Source organism: Polyodon spathula, chromosome 11 (genome assembly GCF_017654505.1).
Source record: "Polyodon spathula isolate WHYD16114869_AA chromosome 11, ASM1765450v1, whole genome shotgun sequence".
NCBI classification, from domain to species: domain Eukaryota; kingdom Metazoa; phylum Chordata; class Actinopteri; order Acipenseriformes; family Polyodontidae; genus Polyodon; species Polyodon spathula.
Genome location: NC_054544.1, coordinates 21207493 through 21232530, shown reverse-complemented (window position 1 = coordinate 21232530; position 25038 = coordinate 21207493). Strand labels below are relative to the sequence as shown.

The 25038-nt window shown below is 35.7% G+C and overlaps 1 protein-coding gene across 1 annotated transcript; it reads right to left on the bottom strand.

Annotated features, from left to right (window-relative positions):
- Positions 1 to 539: 539 nt before the first annotated feature.
- On the bottom strand, positions 540 to 17088 carry LOC121322817 (actin-related protein 2/3 complex subunit 2-B). The gene is made up of 10 exons (XM_041263155.1): positions 16869 to 17088; positions 13455 to 13489; positions 10865 to 10977; positions 8150 to 8195; positions 7445 to 7631; positions 6703 to 6796; positions 5556 to 5682; positions 3567 to 3667; positions 1882 to 1982; positions 540 to 987 (listed from the first exon to the last, which is right to left on the bottom strand). Exons 1-10 carry the CDS (start codon positions 16940 to 16942, stop codon positions 963 to 965), a joined length of 903 nt encoding a protein of 300 aa, XP_041119089.1. The 5' UTR covers positions 16943 to 17088; the 3' UTR covers positions 540 to 962.
- Between the last annotated feature and the right edge of the window lie 7950 nt (positions 17089 to 25038).

The following is a 25038-nucleotide window of genomic DNA, read 5'->3' as shown; positions in this document are numbered from 1 at the left end:
TAGAATTTCTGCAAGTGTCCACCTTCCCTAAATAAAGGTTGTAATCAGAGGAATTGTCAAGTATCTTGAACAACTTAAACACTCGACAGACACGTCAAATCAATGTCTTCTTGTGCCCATGGCCAAAATACCACTGGAGTAGCTAACAGTATGCAGTTCATTATGACACTACAATTGCATTAATAGGTTAATTTGGAATACAAGTGTGTGAATTAGCTTAAGTAGACAAACTTCAAAATCATAATTCTATGATAAGCATTTACAGCTATCTACCCCCCCCCCCCCAAATATTTATGATTATATATATTACAAATAGAAAAAAAAAAACATAATACAATGACTAGATAAAGCATTTTTAGTACTCCAGTCACTAATCCAAACAAATCACTAGGGTCCAGACCCAACAGGTTTGGATTTGCAACAGTCCATTTTGCTTAACCACTCTTCAACAAACCTGTGTATTCATATTTTGTTTCAGTACAAAAGCTCATTTAAAATGTTACAACATACAGTGTGTAAAAAAGACATAGTACAAATGGTTTTATTAAGACAGGTTTATTTTTTTTTGTCACCTTTTGATTTGTCAATGGTACATACATTTCATCACTTGTGTGAAGCAGCGATGTGAAAGAGAAAGGGTCATACTGCATTCTTATAGCAAACACTTAATTACCAGCAGAGATAAGCTACAAGGCAAAATTTCAAATGTCCAAAGAAATAAAACATATTCTATCAAAAACGTCATTTATCTATATAGGTTTTATTTAAGGTTTTTAATTTCACTATGCAAAAGCAAGAACAGCTTTTTATTTTCTTTTTTTTTCTTCTTTTTCCAAATGTCCACAACTTCTCGTACACAACTGAATTTACTGGCCAATTGGAGGCTTTTGTACTGGACCAGATCAGGGTAGACAGCTTGTGCTTGGTGACACAGCAGATCCAGCTGTTTGAGCGTCGTCTTCTTAACGAGATGCAAACGTCTTCCCCCTGGATACCAAAGAAATACGTAAGTCACACTTAAACACTCTACAGTCATATCAGCATTGGATTAGTAGGGTTCCACATCAGTGTGAGAAACTATTACATGACATTTTACAGTAAGATTCAACCCTCTACTCTGCCTCACGTTTTAAATGAACAAATCCTCTAAAATGTCTGACAATGTAAGAAGGACACGAAGAACTAGGGCAGGTAGCCTTCAGGTATGGGCTTGGCTCTGTTGCCCTGCTGGATACTTGGAAATCACTGACTAATGTAATCAACTTCCTTCTGCAAATATTAACAAAGAGGGAAAAAAAACAAAAAAAAAACAGGAAAACAATATAATTAGATTATAAGACAAAGTTTTGAATAAACAGCAGTTCTTTTAAAAAAATTAAAGAAAAAAGCAGCCTTATGAGAGATGAGTAAATTAATGATTTGACCATCCACAAGAGTTCATGTGCAATATCTTCAAAAGAGAAAAATATAAACGGTTTTGGAAAAACAGTGAGAATTTTAAAGTTCCGGGGAATCCCCCAGCACCTCCTGCAATCCCAGTATCCATGCACACCTCCAGTACAGTAACTGCCTGTACAGAATGACGTGGGCTGGTCTTAATGGACCCAACTACCTGCAGCCCAGAAAGATTCTGTGGATTATTTAACGTTTACCCTTTTTAAAGTCAATTTATATGCCTGACGCTGATACTTTCTGATACACCTTCAAGACTAGAAATGTTTATAAAAAGACAAAATCATTCAATGGACAGAAATGCATGTTGTTACAACAAATGTATTAATAGAACATTAACTATTTTGTGTGGGTTCCGTGTACATTGAGAGTAGTCTCTTAACAGAAACCATATGGTGCTTCCGCTTCAAAGATTGCATGGACTCTTACGTGATGGTCTTCATTTCCTTTTTCTCTGCGTCGGGACGGGCTCTGTTCAGCACTTTCAGAAAGTCTGAAGTCTTGGACCTCATGCGAGTGTGAATGTAAGCCTGGGGAAGTCAAGGCAAGCGTTAATGAGGAAGCCGTAACTGAAAAGTTAAGTCAAAGCTAAACATTTTGATGTTAGAGAGTCTACAGCTATAGACAAAAAGTTTGCATCACCTTATAGAATTAACAAATTTTGCTTCATAAAGTCAAATGAAACCTGCTGAATAATGTTACGTTAACATATTTAATTGCATCCCACTTTGTAGTTTTCCATATACTGAACAACGAAACTGTCAAATTGAAATATATGACATTTCGAAATCTAATATGAAATACAGTATTACTATTGTGGCTTCTGGTAGACTTTTGCAATATCATTTTGTAGTTTCTTTTGATTACATGATGTTAAATAAAAGATCTAAAATTATTTTCATGTAGTTTTTCTAATTCCTAAAATTCTAGGAGATGCAAAACTTTTGGCTATAGCTGTACAATAGAAAACCCAGAAGCTCAAATAAAATCCTCTCCTTGATAGAGGAAGAGAGTATGCAACACTTATGCCTTGTATTTTTTGTTTTTGTTTTTTAAAAAATAGAATCATGTGCTTAATGTGAATTATAAATAAATGTAACTAATTACTTTTTAGCTAGAAACTAAAATTTAAAGCACCCACAACATTTTTGATCAAATTAAATTTAGCAGGGACACATACTCAATGTCTAAAAAGTGAGTTTTGTTTAAACATATTAAGCAAGATTATATATTATATATGAGGTCACGCTTTATTTTAAGGGCCTTTTTTGTTTATTAACTGTTAACAAACAGCTAATAAACATGTTAATGTACACTATTTATTTTCTGTTAACTGATATTTAATAATATATAATAAGCCACATAAAACTGCAAACACCAGAGCCCTATGGATCAATACCCAGTCGATCATGTGCTTGAAATTGGTTCAAAGCTAAAAAATTACAATGTTTGTTAATGGTTAATTATGATTTTTGACGGGTGTTAACTAAAAAAACTGCCCACATTTATATTATATATATATATATATTATATATATATATATATATATATATATATATATATATATATATATGTTTTCCGCAGTCATGTATTTGGTCACCATCCCAAGTTTCATCATAAATCGGTTCTCCAATGTAAAACATACTTTAGTAAACAAGGGGTCTGAATGGGCTTAATGAGCAACAGTGCTGAACAAATTCACTTATACATTGAGAGACAATGTTCAGAGCACGTGTACAAGAATGGAGATTTTCGTTCATCAAACAGAAAAAAGGTAAAACACACGAATACTGTATTTCTAGCAGACTGGTTTGGAACTGAGTTTAAACGATGACATTCAAGGTCCTTTACCAGAGATTAAGGACCTTGTATTGACCAGTCAGGTTAAAGGAAATCTCTCATCTATTTTACTAATTTACCATAATTAAAACTAGGACTGGGTGCAGTGAAATTGTCCAGTGTTGTTGCTGTCTATGGAGGACAGTTAAAACTACTGAGTAGTTTAGAGCACGTTTTATACTGTTTAAACATTTCATTCAACTGTTTTTGTTAAAACATTTTGGGTGCTCTTGACTCAGGAGTGGCAACATTCCCAAGCAGCCCCCACCCCTTACCTTGGAGCACTTTATGTGGTAGTGCAGGTAGTCCCTAAAGGTGTGGATGAGGTTGATGGTATTGTCTCTGGCATTTGCACTGGTGTGACGAGGGAACAGAACTGAATGAAGAAACACAGTTTTTAGAAAAAGAGTTAAAGAAACACAAACACACATTTATTGATGCCTGCCTTTTAGGACTAGCTAACTTACACACTTTTCCACCGTTAATTATTCAGTAGAGACTCACATACCATTTCCTTACTAGAACTCAATAGACTTTACACCACTGAAAATAAATGTAAAAATAAATCAATCAGCAGCATGTATAGGACAAAAAGTCTGCGATTGCAATTAGTTTCTTGCTCTGAACAGGAACCACATATATGATTGTGGTAGGGTTCGACTTCATTTAACATAGCAGATATTTAGGTAACACACAATTCATCCTTTGAGATGTATCGTTTATTCTAAAGTAAAGCTAACTGGTTACCAACTGGAAGAGCACCCCAATGTGCAGCCGGAGTTTACTGTTACTCCTTGTGGCATGCGATCCCATTCAATCCATGTAACAGTCAATACAGTAATAGCCTGAGGCCATGGCTCCATTCATAATTCAAAGCACCTGTACAATGGGAGGTGTCAGCATGTGTGTATTACAGAAACATTACACCTTCCAACAAGGGACATCAATAATTGATATCTGCCTTTTAGCTAGCTAACTGCCTGTTTGAAGCGAATCTGTTCTCAGCAGAATACAGAGATGAGAAAGAGAATAATAACGTCTAGTTTATCATGATCAAAATAAATGCTCATTTAACTATTGGTGGAACACTAAATGCCTGTGCATTAATATATGTGGCACATAAGGGCAGCAAACATCAACTTGAAAAGTCTGCAATTCTTTAAGGGGGATATGAATTCTGTGATTGTCTATTTCTAAATGGTGTCATTCAAAGGCAAATTCTGTGGGGCCTGAACTTTGAATACGTCGCATAATCTAACATTTTAATCAAACACACCAGACACTGCAAGACTGAAAGGGTTAATGGGTGTAGGCTGATGGTAAAAGAAAAAAGGAAATTATCCTTCTCACCTTTTCAATAGAATGAACGAACACACTGGTTGATCTTTTAACTAGTAACATGTTAACATTTTTAACAATAACCACTTTCTGTCCCTACTACTTAACTTGCGTTTCTAATCAACTTCTCTTTTCAACTTCTTGGATGCTTTCCTTATGTTTAATCTTGTGCACTGCAGAATGCATTTGTCATGTATATATTTAGCTTTCTTTCTGCATTCTACTTAAAGTGAAGGACTATTATTTTAATGGTCACCATTATATAAAGACAAAAGGGGAACTCTTCACACATTTGGTCTTGCAAGGACAAATGGGCATGTTTACAATACAAGTTTCCATGCTATAAAACAAATACATTTTTAAAATGTCAACATAGAAGGAAATCTTTAAAAAAAAAAAAAGAAAAGGTTTATGACTCCTTTCATTATTCACACTGCAATAGAGTACTGTATACTTCCAAACATTAACATCAAGGTGAAATCTAGTTATCTTTAAAAATCAGAACCTTAGTGTACTTGTAAAAGGTTATAGTGCCAGCAAATGCATTGCTCCTCTAAGTAGTTTGTCTATTAGATACAACTGTTAAAAACAGCAACTTGGTATGGGTATGCAATATCAGATATCTGAACGAATTCATTCTTCATCATCACATCCTGATGACACTTTAAAAGAAGCTTAATGCACCTACAGTGCCACCATTAACCTGTCCCCTTGCAACACACTGCCCCTAGTGGGTGGAATAAATACAAAATTAACAGAGAACAAATCTGATATTTCCTACATTCATTGGTGATGCCTGACAGAAACTATATACAAAGTGAATCTAAACAAGAAGAATACCTTAGTTAAGATAACCAAAGTTTCAGACCCTTCTTTCAGAAGATTTATACAGTTTTATACAGTACAGTGTTCACAAAGTTCCATACCGAAGGTGATGTACCCAATGTTGTCTCCAACAGCAGCGTCAGTGTCCTTCAGCTCTAGGGGAGGCTCTCTGTGACTGAACAGGACCTGAGGAGCCGTGTGGCTGGCACGCCTACCCTCCTTAAACTCCTATATTAGGGAAACAAACAAACAAAATGACCTACAGTCATCTCATAAGAATTTTAATTCACTTAAATTATGTACACAGTGGTTTTCTTTACATTGTATTTGTAACATTACAACAATTGTTTAGTGGCTACTTTCATTTTCATCTTTTCTTGACTCTGTATCTGAGCTACTGTATTGTATTTTATTTTTTAGCTTTTTGGAATACTATATGCCACAAAACATTTGTCTATCATTTGGTTTGCTAGAAAACTTACAAAGAGAAACATGAAACACAGCCATATGGAAGGCCAATTTTGCTGGAGGATTTTCCAGCACACTGAAACATGAAGCTGGCATCTAAACTTTAAGCAGTGGCCGAGGATTTACAAAAGCATGTAAGATCCCTTAACAATGATGCCCAATTGGAATTGTTAGGCACTCATGTCAACCATTTCATAATATCAGAACTCAAGCTATGCGTTTAAATAAGCAGCTGGTAAGGACAAGGTTACCAGGTTTCTGATGCCACCAGTCAGATTGATTTGCATTGTAAACTGATCTTGCTTGGCATGCCACATTTAAGTGCAGAAAAACACTGCTTCCATAAATTCATAGTTGTACCCAGCAGTATAGCCTGGCAGCTAGAGATAAGAGTAACTGGGAACCAAACTCAACTGCTCAACAAGAGAGGTGAGGAAATGTTTTGTAACACTTGCTCTAGTATCCATGAAGCAGCAAGATCCCAACTACCACTGAAGAAAGACAAGCACAAAACAACCAATAACAAACCGAGGTTCTACGGTTGACCAATACAAATCAAGGCGTTCAAGATAATCCAGTCTAGGCTTTACTCAGAGGTTAATGGATCAAAATCGAATCTCAATGAAAGGAGTTGGGCCAAATTAAGCTAACAATAAAACCTTGAATGACTCAAACTGCTGGCAACGTGAGTTTGATTTGTGTGCGTCTCTTGTGCTTCAGTCCCACACAGCTGTAAAACTGCACTGAAAATAGTGGTGGAACATCTTAAATCGGCCTTACCTGCATGAACACCTTCCCTATTATTACATCATCATCATCCTTGAACACTGTGCTGAAAACCACAGTCACCCTGTCTTTCTTCGCTTCAAGATACCTGCCAAGGAGAAATTGTTAGCTTTACTGAAACAGCCACTGTGGTTTAAGCACATTTATCAAATGTTTATGCTAATTTAGGCAAATCCGACCACATAATGACACAGCTGCATATATGTGGGGACAAGCTGTAATTTTAATAAAACACGTGTAATTGATTATTCTACTTCCCAGACTGTAAATGGCAGTTGAGTTCTACAGAAAATGACTAGTTTCACAGTTGTGTTCCATATTAGTATACAACCAATTTCTTTGTTTGTTAACTATATTCTTCCACATCCTTTTAAGAAACAAAATGGTGTTTTTGTTTCCACTGGCTTACAAGGTATTAAATTTAAAAACTGTTAAATTGTGCATGTGTGTATATAATAACTATATAATAAAACTGCCTCTCATATCATACAAACATTTCCAAACAACCACACATGTAGAAACTTAAGTTATTGAGCAGGACGTACAGTAGCAGAACAATGATTTATTGAACATTTAAGATTTAAAAGGCAAAAATTGCCAAATCTTACAGCATTCTATACACTTCTGTACAATCCAAAAGATTCAACTAAAAGATAAGGTAACAATAAAATGCAGTCAAAAACCTATTAATCTGCTTATCTAAGATTGTGTTAGACTGCCTGCACTGTACACATACATCGTCTCATCCTCTCTGTAGTGGACGACGGCCCTTTTCTCGCCCTCCCGGCCCTCTTCCTGGAATTTGAAGTATTTCTCGAACACAGAGGCGAAACAATTGCGTTTCAGAATGCCAGCCTGGTGGATCACTTCCTCTTTATTTGCAGGGATATTGTCCAGGTCATACAGAAGAGAAACGTTGTACCCTAAAAACAAAGGGGAGTGGGGTGGGGAAGTGTTGGTTACAAATCCAAGTTAACTGTAGGCAAATTGTGCTGCTAAAAAAGACAACTCAATAGACTGGATGTTATTATGTTTATAGTAAACCTCTTGTATAACTCTTGATGCATCGTCTTATTTACAAGGGGGTCCCGGGGGACAGAATACACACAATTAATATGCTTTGGCTAAAGACTGCCTAGATAGATCAAGGTTCATAACAATTGCTGTAACTATAAAGATATATTTATTAATACCAGTGTGACAAAGGTGTGTTGCGGTATCACAATTAAACACACACCTCCTGGTGCCAGAGATGTAGATTGTCACATGCTCCCATGAAGTATTAAAGTTAACAGAATACAATGACGTGGAATACAGCTGTGCTGTCTAAGCACTTACAAGATTATATTATATTAATACACTTCATCCAGATTTTTTACTTCATCAATTAACTTTTTTTTTTTAAACATTCACAGAATGGCTCCAAGTCACCAGCTCTTACCTGCTTCAGGAGAGACCATGAAATTCCCATAGACTCTCTTCAGCAGCTGTTAGTAAAAAAAAAAAACAACAACAAAAAAAAAAACACATTAGAATTAGACTTGGATTAGATTTTGCATGCAGACATAGTTAAAGATTAACTAGTCACCAAATAAATCAAGTCCTTAGTCATCTTAGAAAATCTGCTGGAGCTATAGGAGTTGTGAGAGCTCAGAAACTGGGCTGGGGAACAAAGGTAGGCTGGAGAAGCAAAATGAAACTGCCTGACAGCATGTTTCACCGATGAAACTGCTTTATTATTTTACATTAAGCTTTGCCACATTACAGACTGACATGCCCAAGTTATTCAGCCATGTGTCTATCCCCACCATAGTATGTGCTACATATTGTAGGTGTTTCTCTTTTTGTCCAAACCTTGTGGAAATTAATTTGCATCATATTTATATATGATTTGCATCTACAAGGAACTGTGAAATTTAGGGCTCAGAACAGAGGAAGATAATTTGAATTTTGACTTGGGGGATTAAAGTAGTATGGATCAGACCATTCATGTTCCTAGTCAAATATGTGAGATGTTAGAGTAAAAAATAAATACGTGCATGTCATGAATTATATATATATATATATATATATATATATATATATATATATATAGGAGAGAGAGAGTCCGCAACATACAACCAATTTAAGGATCACCACAGACAACCTCCTTTATACAAAGCATGGTTAGCTATCGGCCAGTCCACCTTAAACTTTCTACCACAGACATGACTCAGACTGAACTTCCTGTTTCATGCACAAACCACAGCAGTCATGCTCTTCCATAAATGGCATCTTTGTAAAACAGCAGCAACCTTCCATGCAAAAGTACTGAATTAAAAGCAAGTGACAGCCAACCCTCTGTAGTGCTACAGAGCTCTCTAATGTTTCTGATGGGCTGGGAACTACATCAGAAACCAAGTCAACTGGTGACTTCAAGGACAAGTATCACATATAATGTCATACCAGTCTTTGCAGTAACCACTGCAGAAACAGAGGGTAAAATTAATACCTTTGATACAATGATATGGGGAAATCTTAATTAGCAGGGCTGATTTGATCTACATATGCCAGAATAATAATAATTATTATTTATTTCTTAGCAGACGCCCTTATCCCGGGCATCTTACAGTTGTTACAAAGCATCACAATACAAAGAATCACATTACATAATATCACCTTACAGATAACAGCAATTATAAAGTACAGTAAAAACAGTAGAAAATAAGATCAAATTCAAGTAAGTGCACAATAAAGTGTACAGTAAACAATTAACTTTAAGAGCGAATTTGACAAAGAGCAGCTAAATTTATAGTAATGACATTTGCTTACAAGTGAAAATTCCATTAAGAGCATGTACTAAATAAGACAAATGGATAAGAACGATTTCAAATCAGAGCAATTACAAAAACATGGATACGGATACCTTCAAGAGTAAAATCAACTACAAGAAAATAGTTATAATTAAAAGCTGTATTACCATACGGCAAAATATGGGGCAGTTCAGTGCAAGTGCAAGATGATGCAAGTACTGGTACAATTATGTGCCATCTAGTCCAATATAGTCGAGTTGTGAGGTTTACAGATGCAGTATAGTACGGAGCTGTGAGGTTTACAGAAATTACATCTGTTTTTAATAATAGCATTTTACTAGGGATGCAAGTCAGTTATAACCAGTTTTTTTTTTTTTTTATTATTAACTTTCAGCTGTTTGGATGTACAGTTGGTTTTATCGAAATTAAAGCTGAAAACTAAAAAATATATGCTGAATTTGTGCAGTGAAGAGAAGGGACATTACACTAAGGATTTGCATGGTATGATAACCGTAAAAAAAAAAAAAATAGTGATAACCTTCATAACACGGTATGCAGTACATCATGCAAGTTATAAAATGAAAGCTTATGGAATGATTATACAACTTTAAAAGAAAACTGTAAAGTTGTACAATATATATGTTATAAGATCATAGTACGCATCATTCTATTATTAAGATCCATCATTTGCTCAAAACACATGGAGCTGCAGTTTGTTTGTTAGAAAAACTGTAACAGATAAAATGAATAATTTTGTTCAGTTGATGATAAACAGAATTAGGAAATGGTCAGTCATACTGCTTAAAATCTTGCTTGCAAAGTTTCACGAAAGATTAAAAAGAAAACAGCAGCAAATGGTCAGAATGTCTTTTAAAGAAGACTGACGTTAATTACTTCTGTATTTGTGTTAGCCATAAAGTAGACTCTTTTGTCGTTTGTATTGCATGTTCTAGATTTTGTCCGATGTGATTTTTGTATAATTACTGGTGCAGTTTGTCAGCCTCTAGGTCAGGACGTCATTGAAAATCTTTAAATTGAGAATATTAAATTCTCAGTTCGTGCATATTTTGACCTTAAAAAGCTTAAGAAAAAAAATTAATGTGACAACATCTGGGGCTTCACTTTAATGGCCATACTAATTTGCGTTCCTAAATGGAAAGCAACACCCAGAGCTAAATACACTCTGCTTATTCAGGGACTTTGCTCCCAGCACCAACAGCAACCTGTACTAATTTGCTACCTCTTGCACAATGTTGAAAATGAGTCCTCTCCCTTCCATTATCAGTACCAACACTAACATGCAGTTCATGAGCCAGGACTAGGCACTGCTGAAGCCAGTACTTCCCTTGCAGATGTGTACACACCTCGTCTGCTCCATGGTTTTGCAGCTCCTTGTAGAACTTCAGAGAAATGCTGACCATCACCTTTGATTTTTCTCCATTGGGGTTGGAGATGTGGTAGAGGACACCATCGAAATCTGCAGGATAGGAGGATGTAAAAAAAGAAAATCTGCTCCATCACAGATTTGAAATGAAACCTATCAAGACAATTAAGGCACCGTCACACGTGTAAAGGCACGTTTTAAGAGAGGAATTGTATGGTATAAAACTAGCAAGAATAATAATTTAACTGATCTTTCCAGCAATTATATTTATTATATTTCCATATATTGTATTCCACTCTGAAAAACTACCTAAAAATAAGATCCCTAAAGTAACTAGACTTAAAACATACCAAAGAAAAATGCTGCTGTTAAAAATCAAGAAATAAAACAAGAAATAGGAGTTTTTGATAACAAAACTGAAGCAGCTGAATGTTTGAAAACACGAAGAAATATGGCAATGTGACATTGATATGTACAGCTATTGCCAATTTGCATCACATATAATTTTAGGATTGAGACAATTAAAAATAAAAAATAATAATAAATATATGAACACAATGTAGCTCTTATTTAACATCCTGTAAATCAAAGCAAATTATATTGAAAGTTTACCGGAAGCCATAATAGTAGTACAGTATTTCATGTTAGACTTCGAAAAGTCACATTTTTCAATTTGTCCATTGTTCATTAATTATACGGAAAACTACAAAGCAGCACGTAATTCACTATGTTAACGTAACATTGTTTCATGCGACTACGAAGCAAAATTAGTTCACCATTCCAAGCGAAACAAGTGAATTAACAGCTGATTGGATTAAGGATGCAAAGGTTATGATTTTTTTTTTTAAACCGACATTTGCATAAAATTCCAAACCAAACGATACTGACAAAAGATAAAACTGAACCGAAACCAAACTTTTTTTTGTAGAATGAAAAAGAAAAGAGTCAGTGGCACATTTGGGAACTCATCGCAGTTTGCTGTATGTAGACGGTTCATATTAACAGCCCTTACTAATTTTAATATGGTAACATAAATCAAAAGTTATGACAAGACTTACTTGACTGCCTTCAGTAGGGATAACCACGGCTTCATACTTAGTCTGGTTATTCAGCCGTCTAGGGCTGTTTTGATTTCTAAAATGCATTGCAAGAAGTAAAAAGATGGGGGTTTATCTGTAAACCTAATACAAAATTTAAAAATGATGCTAAACTGACAAACAGCCACATGCACTGAAACAAAGTATTAAAAGAAACTAAATGTTAGCTGATGTCCCGAACCACTGTGAAGCTGCAGAACAAGTGAAAGGGATACTGCAGACAAATATCTGGAAGCTGCTTTAAAATTAGATGCTTCTGTTAACAGGTCAGTTTACTTTTTATTAATGTAGCTTCATTTACGTGCATGTATTTAAATTAGTTTTGTCATCCGATTACTTTATTGCTGCATTCTACTGACATGTTGATTGACGTTTATGTATCTTAATACATTATTTGATTAGTTCTACATTATGTCTAGTTGTGGCCCGTTCCCTTAGCTGCACAAACGCAATTCAGGTTTTTCTCAGTTCTAAACTTTCATTTCAGTTTATCAAAAACTGACTGGGTGGCAAAAAACAGCTGAATGAGTTGATAAAATAAATGAAACGATCATAACCGACTAGCATTCACACCTTGGATTTGTGTGGATTACTGAAAAAAAAAAACAATCACCACAAATATAAGGAGCTGTTTCTTCACTTTTCACTTACTGTAGAATGGTGAATTAGCCCAGTCAACACCAGTGACTCTCACCTGTGGAGTGCTTATCCAAATAACCCTTTTGTGCAGCACTATTGCTAAATAAAAGTTAAGATAAGACTTCCCCGATTCACTCCGACAGCCCTCAGTAGTGGTAAGTGCAGCTCATACTTCTGTGTCTGTTAGTTCAGATCGCCAGTTCATATGACAACTTTATTTTATGGTCATCTTGAAATGGATTGATGTTGGCCAACTTGGCCTTTCCTGTAAAGTGGTCTTAACATTCTGTTCTGCCGCCCGACTGTACAGAATTCCTGGGGAGAACCCTGACTGTACCTTGTGAAAGATGTTGAGCATGACCTAATTGAACATATTTCCTTGAATATGCTTGCAATGTCATACTTCCTATGCATTTTGTTATCACAATCTGATCATTGGTACTCCTATTTGAGAAAGAAGTAAACAGAGAATGGGCCGATGTTGGATAGCTGTCATGACGGATTTACTTGAAAACGAAACAGGAACCAAGTTTGGGCCTGGAGGTCAGAAGTTTCCCATAATGCCTGCACAGAACTGCAAATAAGTTGACATCATTGCTACACAGTCGGAACTGATAACATACAGGGATTGGGCTGAGTGTAGAGTGTAGGGCCACCACGAGTGCACTGCAATGGACATTCCCCTATGATTACCGGCTGCAATTACTTTACGGAACTTGGGGGTGGAAATCTATAGCCTGCTCTCCAGAAAGGCCTACTGGCTGAATCCTCACTTTTGAGACTGCCTTCCGAGCTCTTCAATAGCCTCTTCATAAAAATTAGGAATAAACTTACCAGCAAAAGTGACTTCTACAGCATCAGGCTTGTTCCTAAAAATGACACAAAAAGTTACACAAGTTAATGTATGACTCAGGAGAACAGTGAACACAAATTCTGGAGAGCGGTTCCTGAGACATACCTTTGGATAGTTCAGGCCAGTACTGTCGTGTGTATACATTTTTACTAGAAAAGTAAAAAAGTGTTATGAATTGCTGATCAATTCATTTCTTTTGACATCAACTGAAATTGGCAATGCATATTGCTTTTGTGTCTCTGGCCCAATTATTAAACAGGTTGAACAAATTAGTCTGGTTAGTGCCTGTGTGCAATTCAAAACTGTGTGGTCCTTCGATGCTGTAGTTCTGTAATGGCTTCACGGTGGTCTTGCAGTGCAAAAAAAGCAGTTGGCTTACAGCATACGTTTTGGAGGATGCAAGTGCTCGTCTTCGTCTCTCCTGAGTTAGTGCAGGGGTTGCAGCAGTGAGCTGGGTTGAATAATTGGGCATTCCAAATTGGGAGAACATCGGGGGTAAAACAATTGCCGATTCCAAATTTAAAAAAATATATAGAGAGTACACAAATACACATATCCTTTTAATTCACAAACCCTCAATCACACACAGTAAAAAACATATTTAAATTAATGAAGCATTACTATTACAGTGTCTTTGTCTACAGTACCAGCTAGGGCTGCAATGAAGGGTATATTTACACCTTTGAAAGTTCAGAACACATTACCGAAGGATGGTTCGAACCTTTGATGGTACTAATTTGCATAATTTACTGGTGATGTCACCATAGCTACTTGTTTATATTTGATTGAAAATCCTATTTTACAGGTAATCCATATAAATGAAATAAAACGTTAACATATAATTTAAAAATATGTTGTATAGAACAGTAATCATGTTTTAGTTATTTAAATAGAAATATATGTAGTAAGCTTGCATTGCAGCAGCACCAACTGCAGCAGACTTATGCAAAACAAAGCTTTGTTTAACAGTCACTGTTCCAAGCAGGTCATCAGTCGCAGTCTCAATTTATGAATGTCTTTTTAGTTTAATTATTTGTGTCATGCACAAAAATAAGATGGGCTCAGCTTTGGTGAGTATGTTTGGACTGAATTTGAGTGTGTTTTATGGAACGGGAAGGGGGCAAGTAGATCGAGTAGATTTTTCTAGCATTTTGTCCCTTGGACAAGAAGTTTTTTTCAAAACTTGCATACCCCTGTCCTGATTTCACAAACTGGCCATTCATTTATTAAAATGAATTTAGCTTTGGAACACGCACACACACACACAGGACAAAATAAAATGTATTTCTAAACTCTAATATCTCATATTTCCATATATATATATATATATATATATATATATATATATATATATATATATATAATTTTTTTTTTTTTTTAAAGCATGTAGATTATCAATTAACATAAGTATTGTCTTTTAAGCCACTGCCTTTCACTGTTGGCTGGTTTTAAAAAAATCAAGGTCTGTGAATCCAGCCTTATGTACGACTCAAAAAAAGCATAATTTAGCTTTATCATCACCTTTTGCAATTCTGTTTTACCCCTGCACATTCACGTACGTATAAACGCTTTAAAGTGTATATGTATTGTAATAAGGTTATATTAAATAAAAATCTAGCTGCGATACATTACCTAAGTTGAAATACCCACGTAACTGAGAACATATAAAACTTGCCCAGCTGTACTCTACTTTTCACTTACCTAAACAGTTTTTACTGTGATAGAAAGCATGGGTGAATCATAGTAAAAATAACACACAAAAATGTTGACTCAATGGTTTTCTTGGCAGGTCTACTTTAAGCCTAACTTAACTCTCACCATATTCCTTTTGAAGTCAAGTATCATTTTTAATAAGATGAAAAAAAAAGGAAACGGAAATAGAACATTTGTCCGTTTTAGATATTTGTGATTTATCATTAACACTACAGGTTAACCTACAGAAGAAATTTTCTAAATATAGGACAGTTATGTCCTTTTCTAGTGCGGTTTCCTGTACCCCAATTTAAGAGACAGCTGTGTTTGCACACTTGCAATATGCTTGGTCTTTTTTGGTTTGGCAAACTCCCTGGGGAAAATAGATTTAATACAGAATCTTCCTGAACAATGAAAAAATATGAAACAGACATGTATTTTAAAGTACACATATAAAACAGCACCTGAGACTATGTGCTGATCACCTTCATGATACTCCTGATGTTCTGGACAACCAACCCTTCTCAAGAAGGTAGCCTAGCTGCTCCAAAACCACAACACAGCATAAAAGGTCTTGCACACGAAATGCAAAGCTGAGTGAAACTGGACAGCCGATGGTTTTAAACAGCATGAAATACATTTTTAAACATGAGCTTGAAACATATCTTGTTGTGGCCTCTTTCCCGGTCAGTTTAAACCTCGCTCACAACAATGCTCTGAATTTTTCAGGGCAGAGAACATGCCGCTGGGGTCTCTGTCGGAATTTGAAGAGACGCTGTGGAATGCGGAAGCAAATTTAAAAAAGGGTGGAGGGTCTGGTGGAAAGGACGAAGAAAAAAAAAAACGGAAATACAAAATAGTGTAAAACGAGCATGGATCGACAGGCATGTTTTACAACGTATTGAAATGTAAAACAAATTAATAACTAACAAGTCAAACTTTGAATAAACCGTTAACTAGTAGTACTGAAAACTGTTCACCGCATGTCTTTCCCAATGCGGAAGTAACTGCTTCCAGTCTGCGCAAAATTATTGCCATCCCGTAAATGCTTTGTTTGTTTGTGATGTTACTTCATAATTAAACAGTTGGAACGTCATTTGAATGCACAATACCCTGCCCACAACTCGGGCTTATTTCTAATTACAATCATAGAATTAAAATCACATTTCCTACGCTTGAATCGGAGTTGCACGGAGCACGGTATATGCCGTCACATTTCGGACAGTATCCATAACTTTACTTCAATCCTTATCTACAAGTTTTACCTCGAATTCATTTGTGCTCATTCTTTGACACCAGAAACGAATCGAGGATTTTTAATGCTGTGGTTTAATAAGGCCGGATGTGGACCTTCTTTATTTACTCTGCTACTAATATACTAGACAATAGTAGAATTATTCCACCTTTTTCTACAGTTTAAAACTACGACTACATTCAGGTTTTCGATTATGGATTGTCACTAGCATCTCCGTAAAATAACACATTTATCATTTACACAAATATGGTACTAGTAAATTACCTTCATCAGCCCTGCCCAAAATACCTGAACGACAGATGCCGAAGCACTATGCAAACGTTATTCCATGCATTGGATATATGCATTATATATATGAATGGCTAAATATTAAATGTGTGAAATAAGATATAATAAGACCTTATTTGACACATTTACTAATTAGCCTTTTTTTTGTGCAATTCCTTACCCGTTGGACGCACTCTCGAATTTCAGAGCCAAAGTCTCCTCGATAATCCTGTTGTTGATCTCGAGCAAAATCATGGTGACGGAAGCGGGATACAGGGGATCTAATTTAAAAAAGTAATCAGTATCAATATGTAGTTTTTATTTATTATTCACTAATGTTTTTAATTCACTACGCTCTCTGTTTCTTTCTCTCTTTCAAGGCGGTTCCGTCTCTTACACTTCCGCTCCTTGTCAGGGCCGTATGGAGGCTGTTCACTGTACTGCCTGAATCCATGTACAAAAGACAGAAGATGAAAATGAGATGGAGGAATAATAATAATAATAATAATAATAAAATAATAATAATAATAATAATAAACGGAAAAGTAATTAACGCAGTCACACTGAATTATTACAAAGGTATCGGGACAGTGAAAAGTTACTAGTATATATATATATATATATATATATATATATATATATATATATATATATATATATATATATATATATATATATATATACATTAACCTATATCAGTTAAAACACCAAAAGTAAGAACCTATATAAATTACGTTTGCAAAGTAATTTTGCAGCTTACTATGTTTTTCTAAGATTACAGTGTTTAAAATGTTTATTTTATATGACCCAAACTGTGTTTTCTACATCCCTCCCAGCTACACTTTACCAGAAGAGCCAGAGACTAGTTTAAACAGTAAAATACTGTTTGAACAACAACATAGACTATTACCTGATAACAAGACCAAAGCAGTAACACACCACAGGGTGTTTTCTGCATTATTCAAAGCCCATCTTCCATCTTACCCCCCGCCCCCCTCCAACTCCCGAAGTGAATTGGTTGTCAAGGGAATTATGCAGAATGCTTAAAAATTTTCCAAGCTGTGTTGATGCTTCCTCTAGTCATGCTATTTTATAATTGGCAACATAGTGTTAACATGGTTAACATTGCTTTTATCCATGCTTTAACATGCTTTCACTATCGTTTACTAATACTTCAGTAAACATGAAAGGTAACACTAAAGAAAGAATTGTAGAAGTGGTAGTTTCCTTTAGTGTTTCTAAATGTACAACTATTAAATATTTGTTATATAGTTATGGTTGAAACATCAAGATAGGGTGACACCTGGAAAGTACAAACCCTGCTGAACCAGGGCTATTCACATATAAATTCCAACCCAACCCAATTCTGAACCCTAACCCTTATTTGCAAATCTTTTGATGTGCAAGAAGACACAATCCCAGCCCGTTTTATGTTCAGGAATGTGATGGACGCACACCTAATGTTAAACTTGCTAGTAGAATTAGTAAGAAAACTCAATTTGTCAATACAGTATGTGTTTAAATATAGACAGGCTGGTAATCTAAAGGTATGTCTTTTCTATTACCCCCCTCCATCATCAATCAAAAAACAATTTGAAGTTGGCAAATAAACCACATACAACAAGGGCTCACAGCAGTTAATAATGACTGCATCTGTAAGCCTTTAGAGGTCCAAGTGTGAGATATTACTTCCTGCTGTGGTGTTTTTGTAGCAGGACTTGTCTGAAATATTTTTGTGTTTACAGTACAGGTTGAGACTACCCCATTTCCATCTGCACCAGCAGTCTCAATTCCATCTGGTTCCAATAGCAAACTGGGACTGCAGCCAGTCAGCAATCTACAACCTACTATCCAACCTGCAGCCAGACATTATGCAAAAGGGCACCTGCACCTGTATCATGTATCTTGAATTAATGTTAAGAAAACAGCAATGAACGGAAATTATTCCCAGTACAATACAAGATAAACCACGTTAATAAAGCTAATTGTTTGAGTTGAAAAATGAGATTGCCTCTTTGTCATTCCAGCTCATTAGAATTGTGTTTTATTGGCTCAGTAAAAAGCTGAAATGCAATAGTGTAGACACTTTTTAAGAGGTCTGTTCTTCAGGTTTTTAATTTGTTAGGAAACAGATGTACAGTTCAAGTAGAACAGCAAACCATGCTATTGTGACAATACAACAGGCCTGAACCTGAAATATTTGCTGAAGAGTTAGTCTTGGACTCTGTGTGTACACAGTTGTCTTTTCAGTGTGCCTGCCTGTTTTCCAGTTTACTCGCAGATATGAGAAGTTAAAGCCAGGTCCATGTTTAGCCAATTCAATCTGACTTTGTTGGCAACATTGTTACAATTGTTGGGAGCAAAAATCAATAGGTTTGCATCCACACCAAACCAAGACACTCCCAAACAGAGTCCTGTTTTCTTCTCACACATCTGTCTTGTATCGGTTATATAAATTATTAATACAATGTACATATTTGTTGTCAAATTTAGTACCGTAGAATGTTTTGAAGGACATTAGTAAAAAAGACAAAAACATACTGATACTGTATATATATATATATATATATATATATATATATATATATATATATATATATATATATGTTGTAAAATATTTTTTAGCTTAAAGAGTTGGTATAAGAATATTAATTTTTAACAGGAAATGTTATTTATATGTATATCCAATTAATAATGATGATTCAAAAACTCATTGTTTTTAAGGTCTCCAATCTATTGAGCAACTGATGAAAAGTGAAAAATGTCTGCCAACATATTTAAATAGATGGGCACTGGTTTACTTTACTAATAAACAGTTGGCAGACAGTTTCCAAACACATCCAAACAATACCATTTGGTTTGCTGATTTCGCTGCTCAATATTGTTTTAAGTAAGGCCTGGAAAGTGATAACTTGTGAAAAAAACAACAGTTTAATTGACAGATATACTCCCTGGCGACCACAAGTCATAATGCCTAATGCAGCCATGGGAAGTACATTTGATACCAGAGTTAAGGTTTCGCTAGAGATCACTCATGTGTATTTATTGTTTTTCAAATTAAACAATTTGTTTACATCAAGATTCAGATAATATAGGAAGTATACAAAGGGTTTCTAATCATAACAAACTTGTATTCAGTACACCAGCAGGTAAATGGATCTGCCATAATGTTTTGAAGGGTGATTACGTTAAACGGTTGAAGAAGTTGACTGATTGTGATGTCAGTATTTTGAACTGACTTTGCAGTTGAAGGGAATTCCGAGTGGTGCCTCAGATATAATTTTTCAAGCAGGTGACCACCTTGTCAGTACATTGTACTGTACCTACATATACCAATATACTAGGACCAAAATGTCTACTGATTGGAATCTTGTGAGGACTTCATCTTTATAAGGATTCCTTTACTTCTATGCTATTCAGCAGCTCTCTAGCTCTACATGCTGGATTTGTGAGGAATTACTTTGTGGAAAGTAACACTAAAGGCATTGATAAATAATTATGGTACCAGTAGTTCCCTTTAATGTTTCTAAATGTACCACTATTGAGTGTTTGTTTTATAGTTATGGTTGAAACATCAAGACAGGGTGACACCTGGAAAGTACAAACCCTGCTGAAACTGGGCTGTTCACATATACATTCCAACCCTACCTAATTCTGAACCCTAACTCTTATTTGCAAATCTTTAGATGTGTAACAAGACACAATCCCAGCCCGTTTTATGTTCAGGAATGTGATGGACCAACACCTGATGTTAAACTTGCTAGTAGAACAGTAAGAAAACTAAATTTGTCAATACAGTACAGCTGGTGATCTAAAGGTAGGCCTTTTCTATTACCCCCCCATCATCAATCATAAACTCTTGAAGTTGACAAGTAAACTACATATGACAAGGGCTCACAGCTGTTAATAATGACTGCATCTGTAAGCCTTTAGAGGTCCAAGCTTGAGCTATTACTTTCTGCCATGGTGTTTTTGTAGCAGGACATGTCTGAAATATTTTTGAGTTTATAGTACAGGTTGAGACTACCCCATTTCCAACTGCACCAGCAGTCTCAATCCCATCTGGTTCCAATAGCAAACTGGGACTGCAGCCAATCAGCAATCTACAACCTGCTATCAACCTGCAGCCAGACATTATACAAAAGGATACCTGTATGTATCATGTTTTTGAATAATTGCTATTTATAAATTAAACCACCGGCCTCCGAAATTTCCCTGATATTATAAAATATTCACAACCTTAATTTTCAGCCTGAATATACATTTTTTTGCACTCCAAGATTTGAAACCAAACTCTCAGATCCTTCACGTTGGACACTCATTAGGTAACTTGCACCTAAATTAATGAGTCTGATTTAAAATCGTGTTGAGGTCAATCCCAATGGCAGATGGAAATATGATTTTCTTTTTTATTTTGTGCAGCAATCAGGATAGTCTAAACAGTGCCTCTAAGTCTGAGGCCTCTGGTCCTGGTCTCCGTGATGCATTTAAAATAAAACTCCTTTACTTTTTTCCAACGCTTCAGTGTACATTTATTAATACAGGGACCAGAACTGAACTGTACAAACTCATCACACCCTCTTCCTACTCTACACGTTTCACAAAATAACCAAGCCTTTTCAATTGTCTTCCCACACTGCCTGGTTGCTGACAACGATATGTCTACCACAATGGCAGGTCTTTCTTACCTTGCAGCAGGGCTGCTCATCTGCTCTCGATATATATATATATATATATATATATTATTATCTATATATGATATATATTATAATATATATATAGTATATATCGTGGAGCAATATATATTATATATATAATATATAGAATATATATATATATATATATATCTATATAATATATATTATAAGCAACATATAGTATTTTATTGTCTGTCTAGCTGTCTGACATGGGGTACTGAAGTTTGTTTCCAGGCTTGGCACAGAGGCTTTTTGCTTTTCAAAAAACTGTAGCATACAAAGGACAAAGACATTATTTGAATAGTAAACAGGCTCAGCGATTATCTTTAGAACCATTTGCCTATGAAAGACAGAAGGTTTGCATTAGCCAACAACCTAAATGCAGTGGTCTCTCATATACACAAATAAGGTGAGTCAGAGTGAATTCTAAACACAGCTGAAAGACTGAATCAGTGAGACATAAAGCTTATCCTATTGTTTTTTCAATATTACCATTGCTGTATTGTACTACAATACATCACTGTCAGGAACTGTTTACGGCGATCCAATTACAGTTTTAATGTCCAAGATATACAATATAAAACAATACATTTCATATATATATCATTTTTGACATAGCCGGGGGAGGAGGTAGTGAGCATGCCTAAACTGAGATAGCTGTTCCTGACAGCATGTCCCTACAGCACATGCCCAAACTCGCCCTCACAGACTTCATCAACAACCAACTGAGAGTGATACAGGCACTGAGCCGGCCCAAGAAACTGGTCAAGATAGACAGACCTGATATATCATGCCCCTGCTCCTTATCCCTCAAAAAAACTAAGAGTTCTGGGAATTATTGTTCGGGTCTGCAGGCTGGTTCTTTCTGTTTCAGATTTCTTGCTCTAGTATAACATAGGAAAGATCGACCCAAGTGTCTTTAAAGAAGTAAGAGCCAGTGCCATCTAGGCATCTGCTAATTTTGATCAAGTTTCCTTTTGTATTTCTAGCAGAACATTGCTGTGCACTAGACAGTGCTGGTGCTCACTAATATAAAGACACTTTGGTTAATCTAGCTGAGATTACATACAGTATGTCTATGGCAGGCAACTAGAATTAAAGAGCAGCTCCTAAACTCAAAGTACCTTAAAATAGATCTTGTGTAAGGGTGGAAGCCATGCCGGTGTAAATAATGTGCTGGTGGCATTTTGAATGTAAGTTTGGCAGAGATCGGATTAAATCCATCTCTGTCAACAATTATTTGGGGAAAGTGATCATTCCCCAGTAGGTAAGTGACTGCTAATTGGAAAATGGCCACATGTATAAAATGGAAGCTAAATCCTTTGTTTGGTGAAGGGTTGCTTGATGAAACTATGTTTGCCTTGTGCTTCCTGCCATTGCCCAGCCTGAATAGTAGAGTTTGTTTTGTATTGTTTTGTGTGCACTGTTTATTTTGGCCCCTGTGCCTTGTTTCTTTTTGATTTCTGTTTTGTTAATAAAGGTGCACGTTTCAGGATTGATGCAATACAATGCCAGTAAACTATAAGTAATACGATCTTGAATGAAAATGCTTTGACAATAGTTTCTTATACATTTTATCACCACAATCTTGTATATGTTTCAAAATTAAGGACACTTATTGGAAATTAATAGTTGATCTCTATTTCTTTTTCATCTACTTATATTTAGATTTATAGGAATAGATAATTACCAATTTGTTTGAAATTACCAAACTGTATAGCTTCAAATTAACACCACTCTTGAATAAACAACACCCTTAAAGATACTCCAATAAATACATTGAAAAAGACTTCTAATAAAAATGTTTGTAATTTTAATTTATTTGTTTTTTTTCTGTTTTTTAAATTCAGCACTATTGAGCGTTTAATAATTATGAATGACATAGTGGATTCCTACTTTATAAAATGTAAGTGTTAAAGCTAAGCATTTAACCAGATTTGAGAAATTATTGGGACGGTTGTGAGCAGATGAATGGTTTTCAACTATTTTATCTTTCCTTTAGGTCTGCTTGCATATCAAATACAAACTTAGCTACTATCTTTTTCAATCAGCCTTAAGCCCCTTTCACGCTGGCAGTCCCTCTCGGGTCCAGACCCGGGTTCTGGCTACCTCAGGATGTGGGTCAACGCTCTTTGACCCAGGTTGAGCGAGACAAAATGCATGATGGCCGTTTGTAAACCAACAAAACGCCTGGTTTCTCTTGTGCAAAGAACATTTATGTTTATTCTGTTTAGTCTTATTCTTGTTGATTGGGACACACCGTCAGCTAGATTGCAACAGAGATGAAGAAACATTCGCTCTAAGTATCCGTAACAATCTTCTTCCGGGGAATTGATACACGCATTGTGTACTTGCATCTGTCACATGGGTCAACCCTGCTTTATCAAAAGCAGTGTGAAAGCATGTAGCCAACCCACATGGCACCAGGTCCTGACCTGGGTAGAGCATGCCAGTGTGAAAGGGGCTTTAATCACTGTTCATCTTCTAACAATATGGCAAACAACATTCAAACAGAGCAATAATGATAACATTTAAAACTGCATGAAGCTTTAACTACAGTTAAGCACCCCCTGAGCAATATTATAACTGCAACTACAGTGGTATAACCCTGAGTCAAAGTTAAGTTAAACTGCAGTCTGCAGGTTATACAATTCAATAATTTTTTTTCTTACTTGAAATGATATTCAAAGTTAAACAAATCAAGACTACATTCATTAAAGTGGTTGTAGCGAACAACATCATTTCATGCACTTCCATTCACTATAGAATGGGTATTTTTAAAAGAAATACATGTTATAGAAATCATCTTTAACCTGACCTCTATTACTACACTAGGTTAAAGAATGTTACCATTTTGGATGCCTTGCCTTCCAGAAAGTCTGTTACTGCTTTACTTGCGAAGTCATTTCACCCCAACAAAGTCTTTGGGGTCAAAGCATCTTACTGGCTACAAAGCATGTCAGTCTTTAAGGGAAGCAGCTGATTTGTTACTAGCAGGAAAGAAGGGGTGAAGGGGACAATATAACTTTCCAGGTGACCAAGGAGGCGTGAGACAATTTGACACATGTTTGCTAATATACATCTGTTTCTTTCAAAACTGCACATTTGAAATCTATATAGTGAATGTATGTGCATGGCAAGGAAATCAAGTTATTTTGTTAGCTGCAAACACTGTAAGATATCAGTGATATCTCAGATCTGTTAAAAGGTGCTATTCAAGTATACGACTTGTCACAAAAATGAGAAGACAAAATTCTTCTAGTGTAAGTTACTGTACATAATGATACTGGATAAACAGACAGTTGCACCCTCACCTTTCCAGATTCCATGTGGGCAGAAGAAGCAGGCAAGGGTTACAAAACTATGTTAATCACCACAAGCAATCATAAACCAGCACAGTACTCAACAGACCCCACCATTCTGCTCCAGGTTCTTCCCTGTCTGTGCCTCTGTATTTAAATTAAATGTAACCACACAGTTATAAACCTGTAACCCCCTTTCAACAATTAAAATCAGATTTGCTAAAGGTGTTGCTCAATCAATTACTGTAGTCAACACAGCTATTATTTTGTCATTAGCATTTTATCATGTGACATATGGTGTCACTACATTTCCCCATTCATCAACCGCAAACAATGGCTGAACTTTATATAT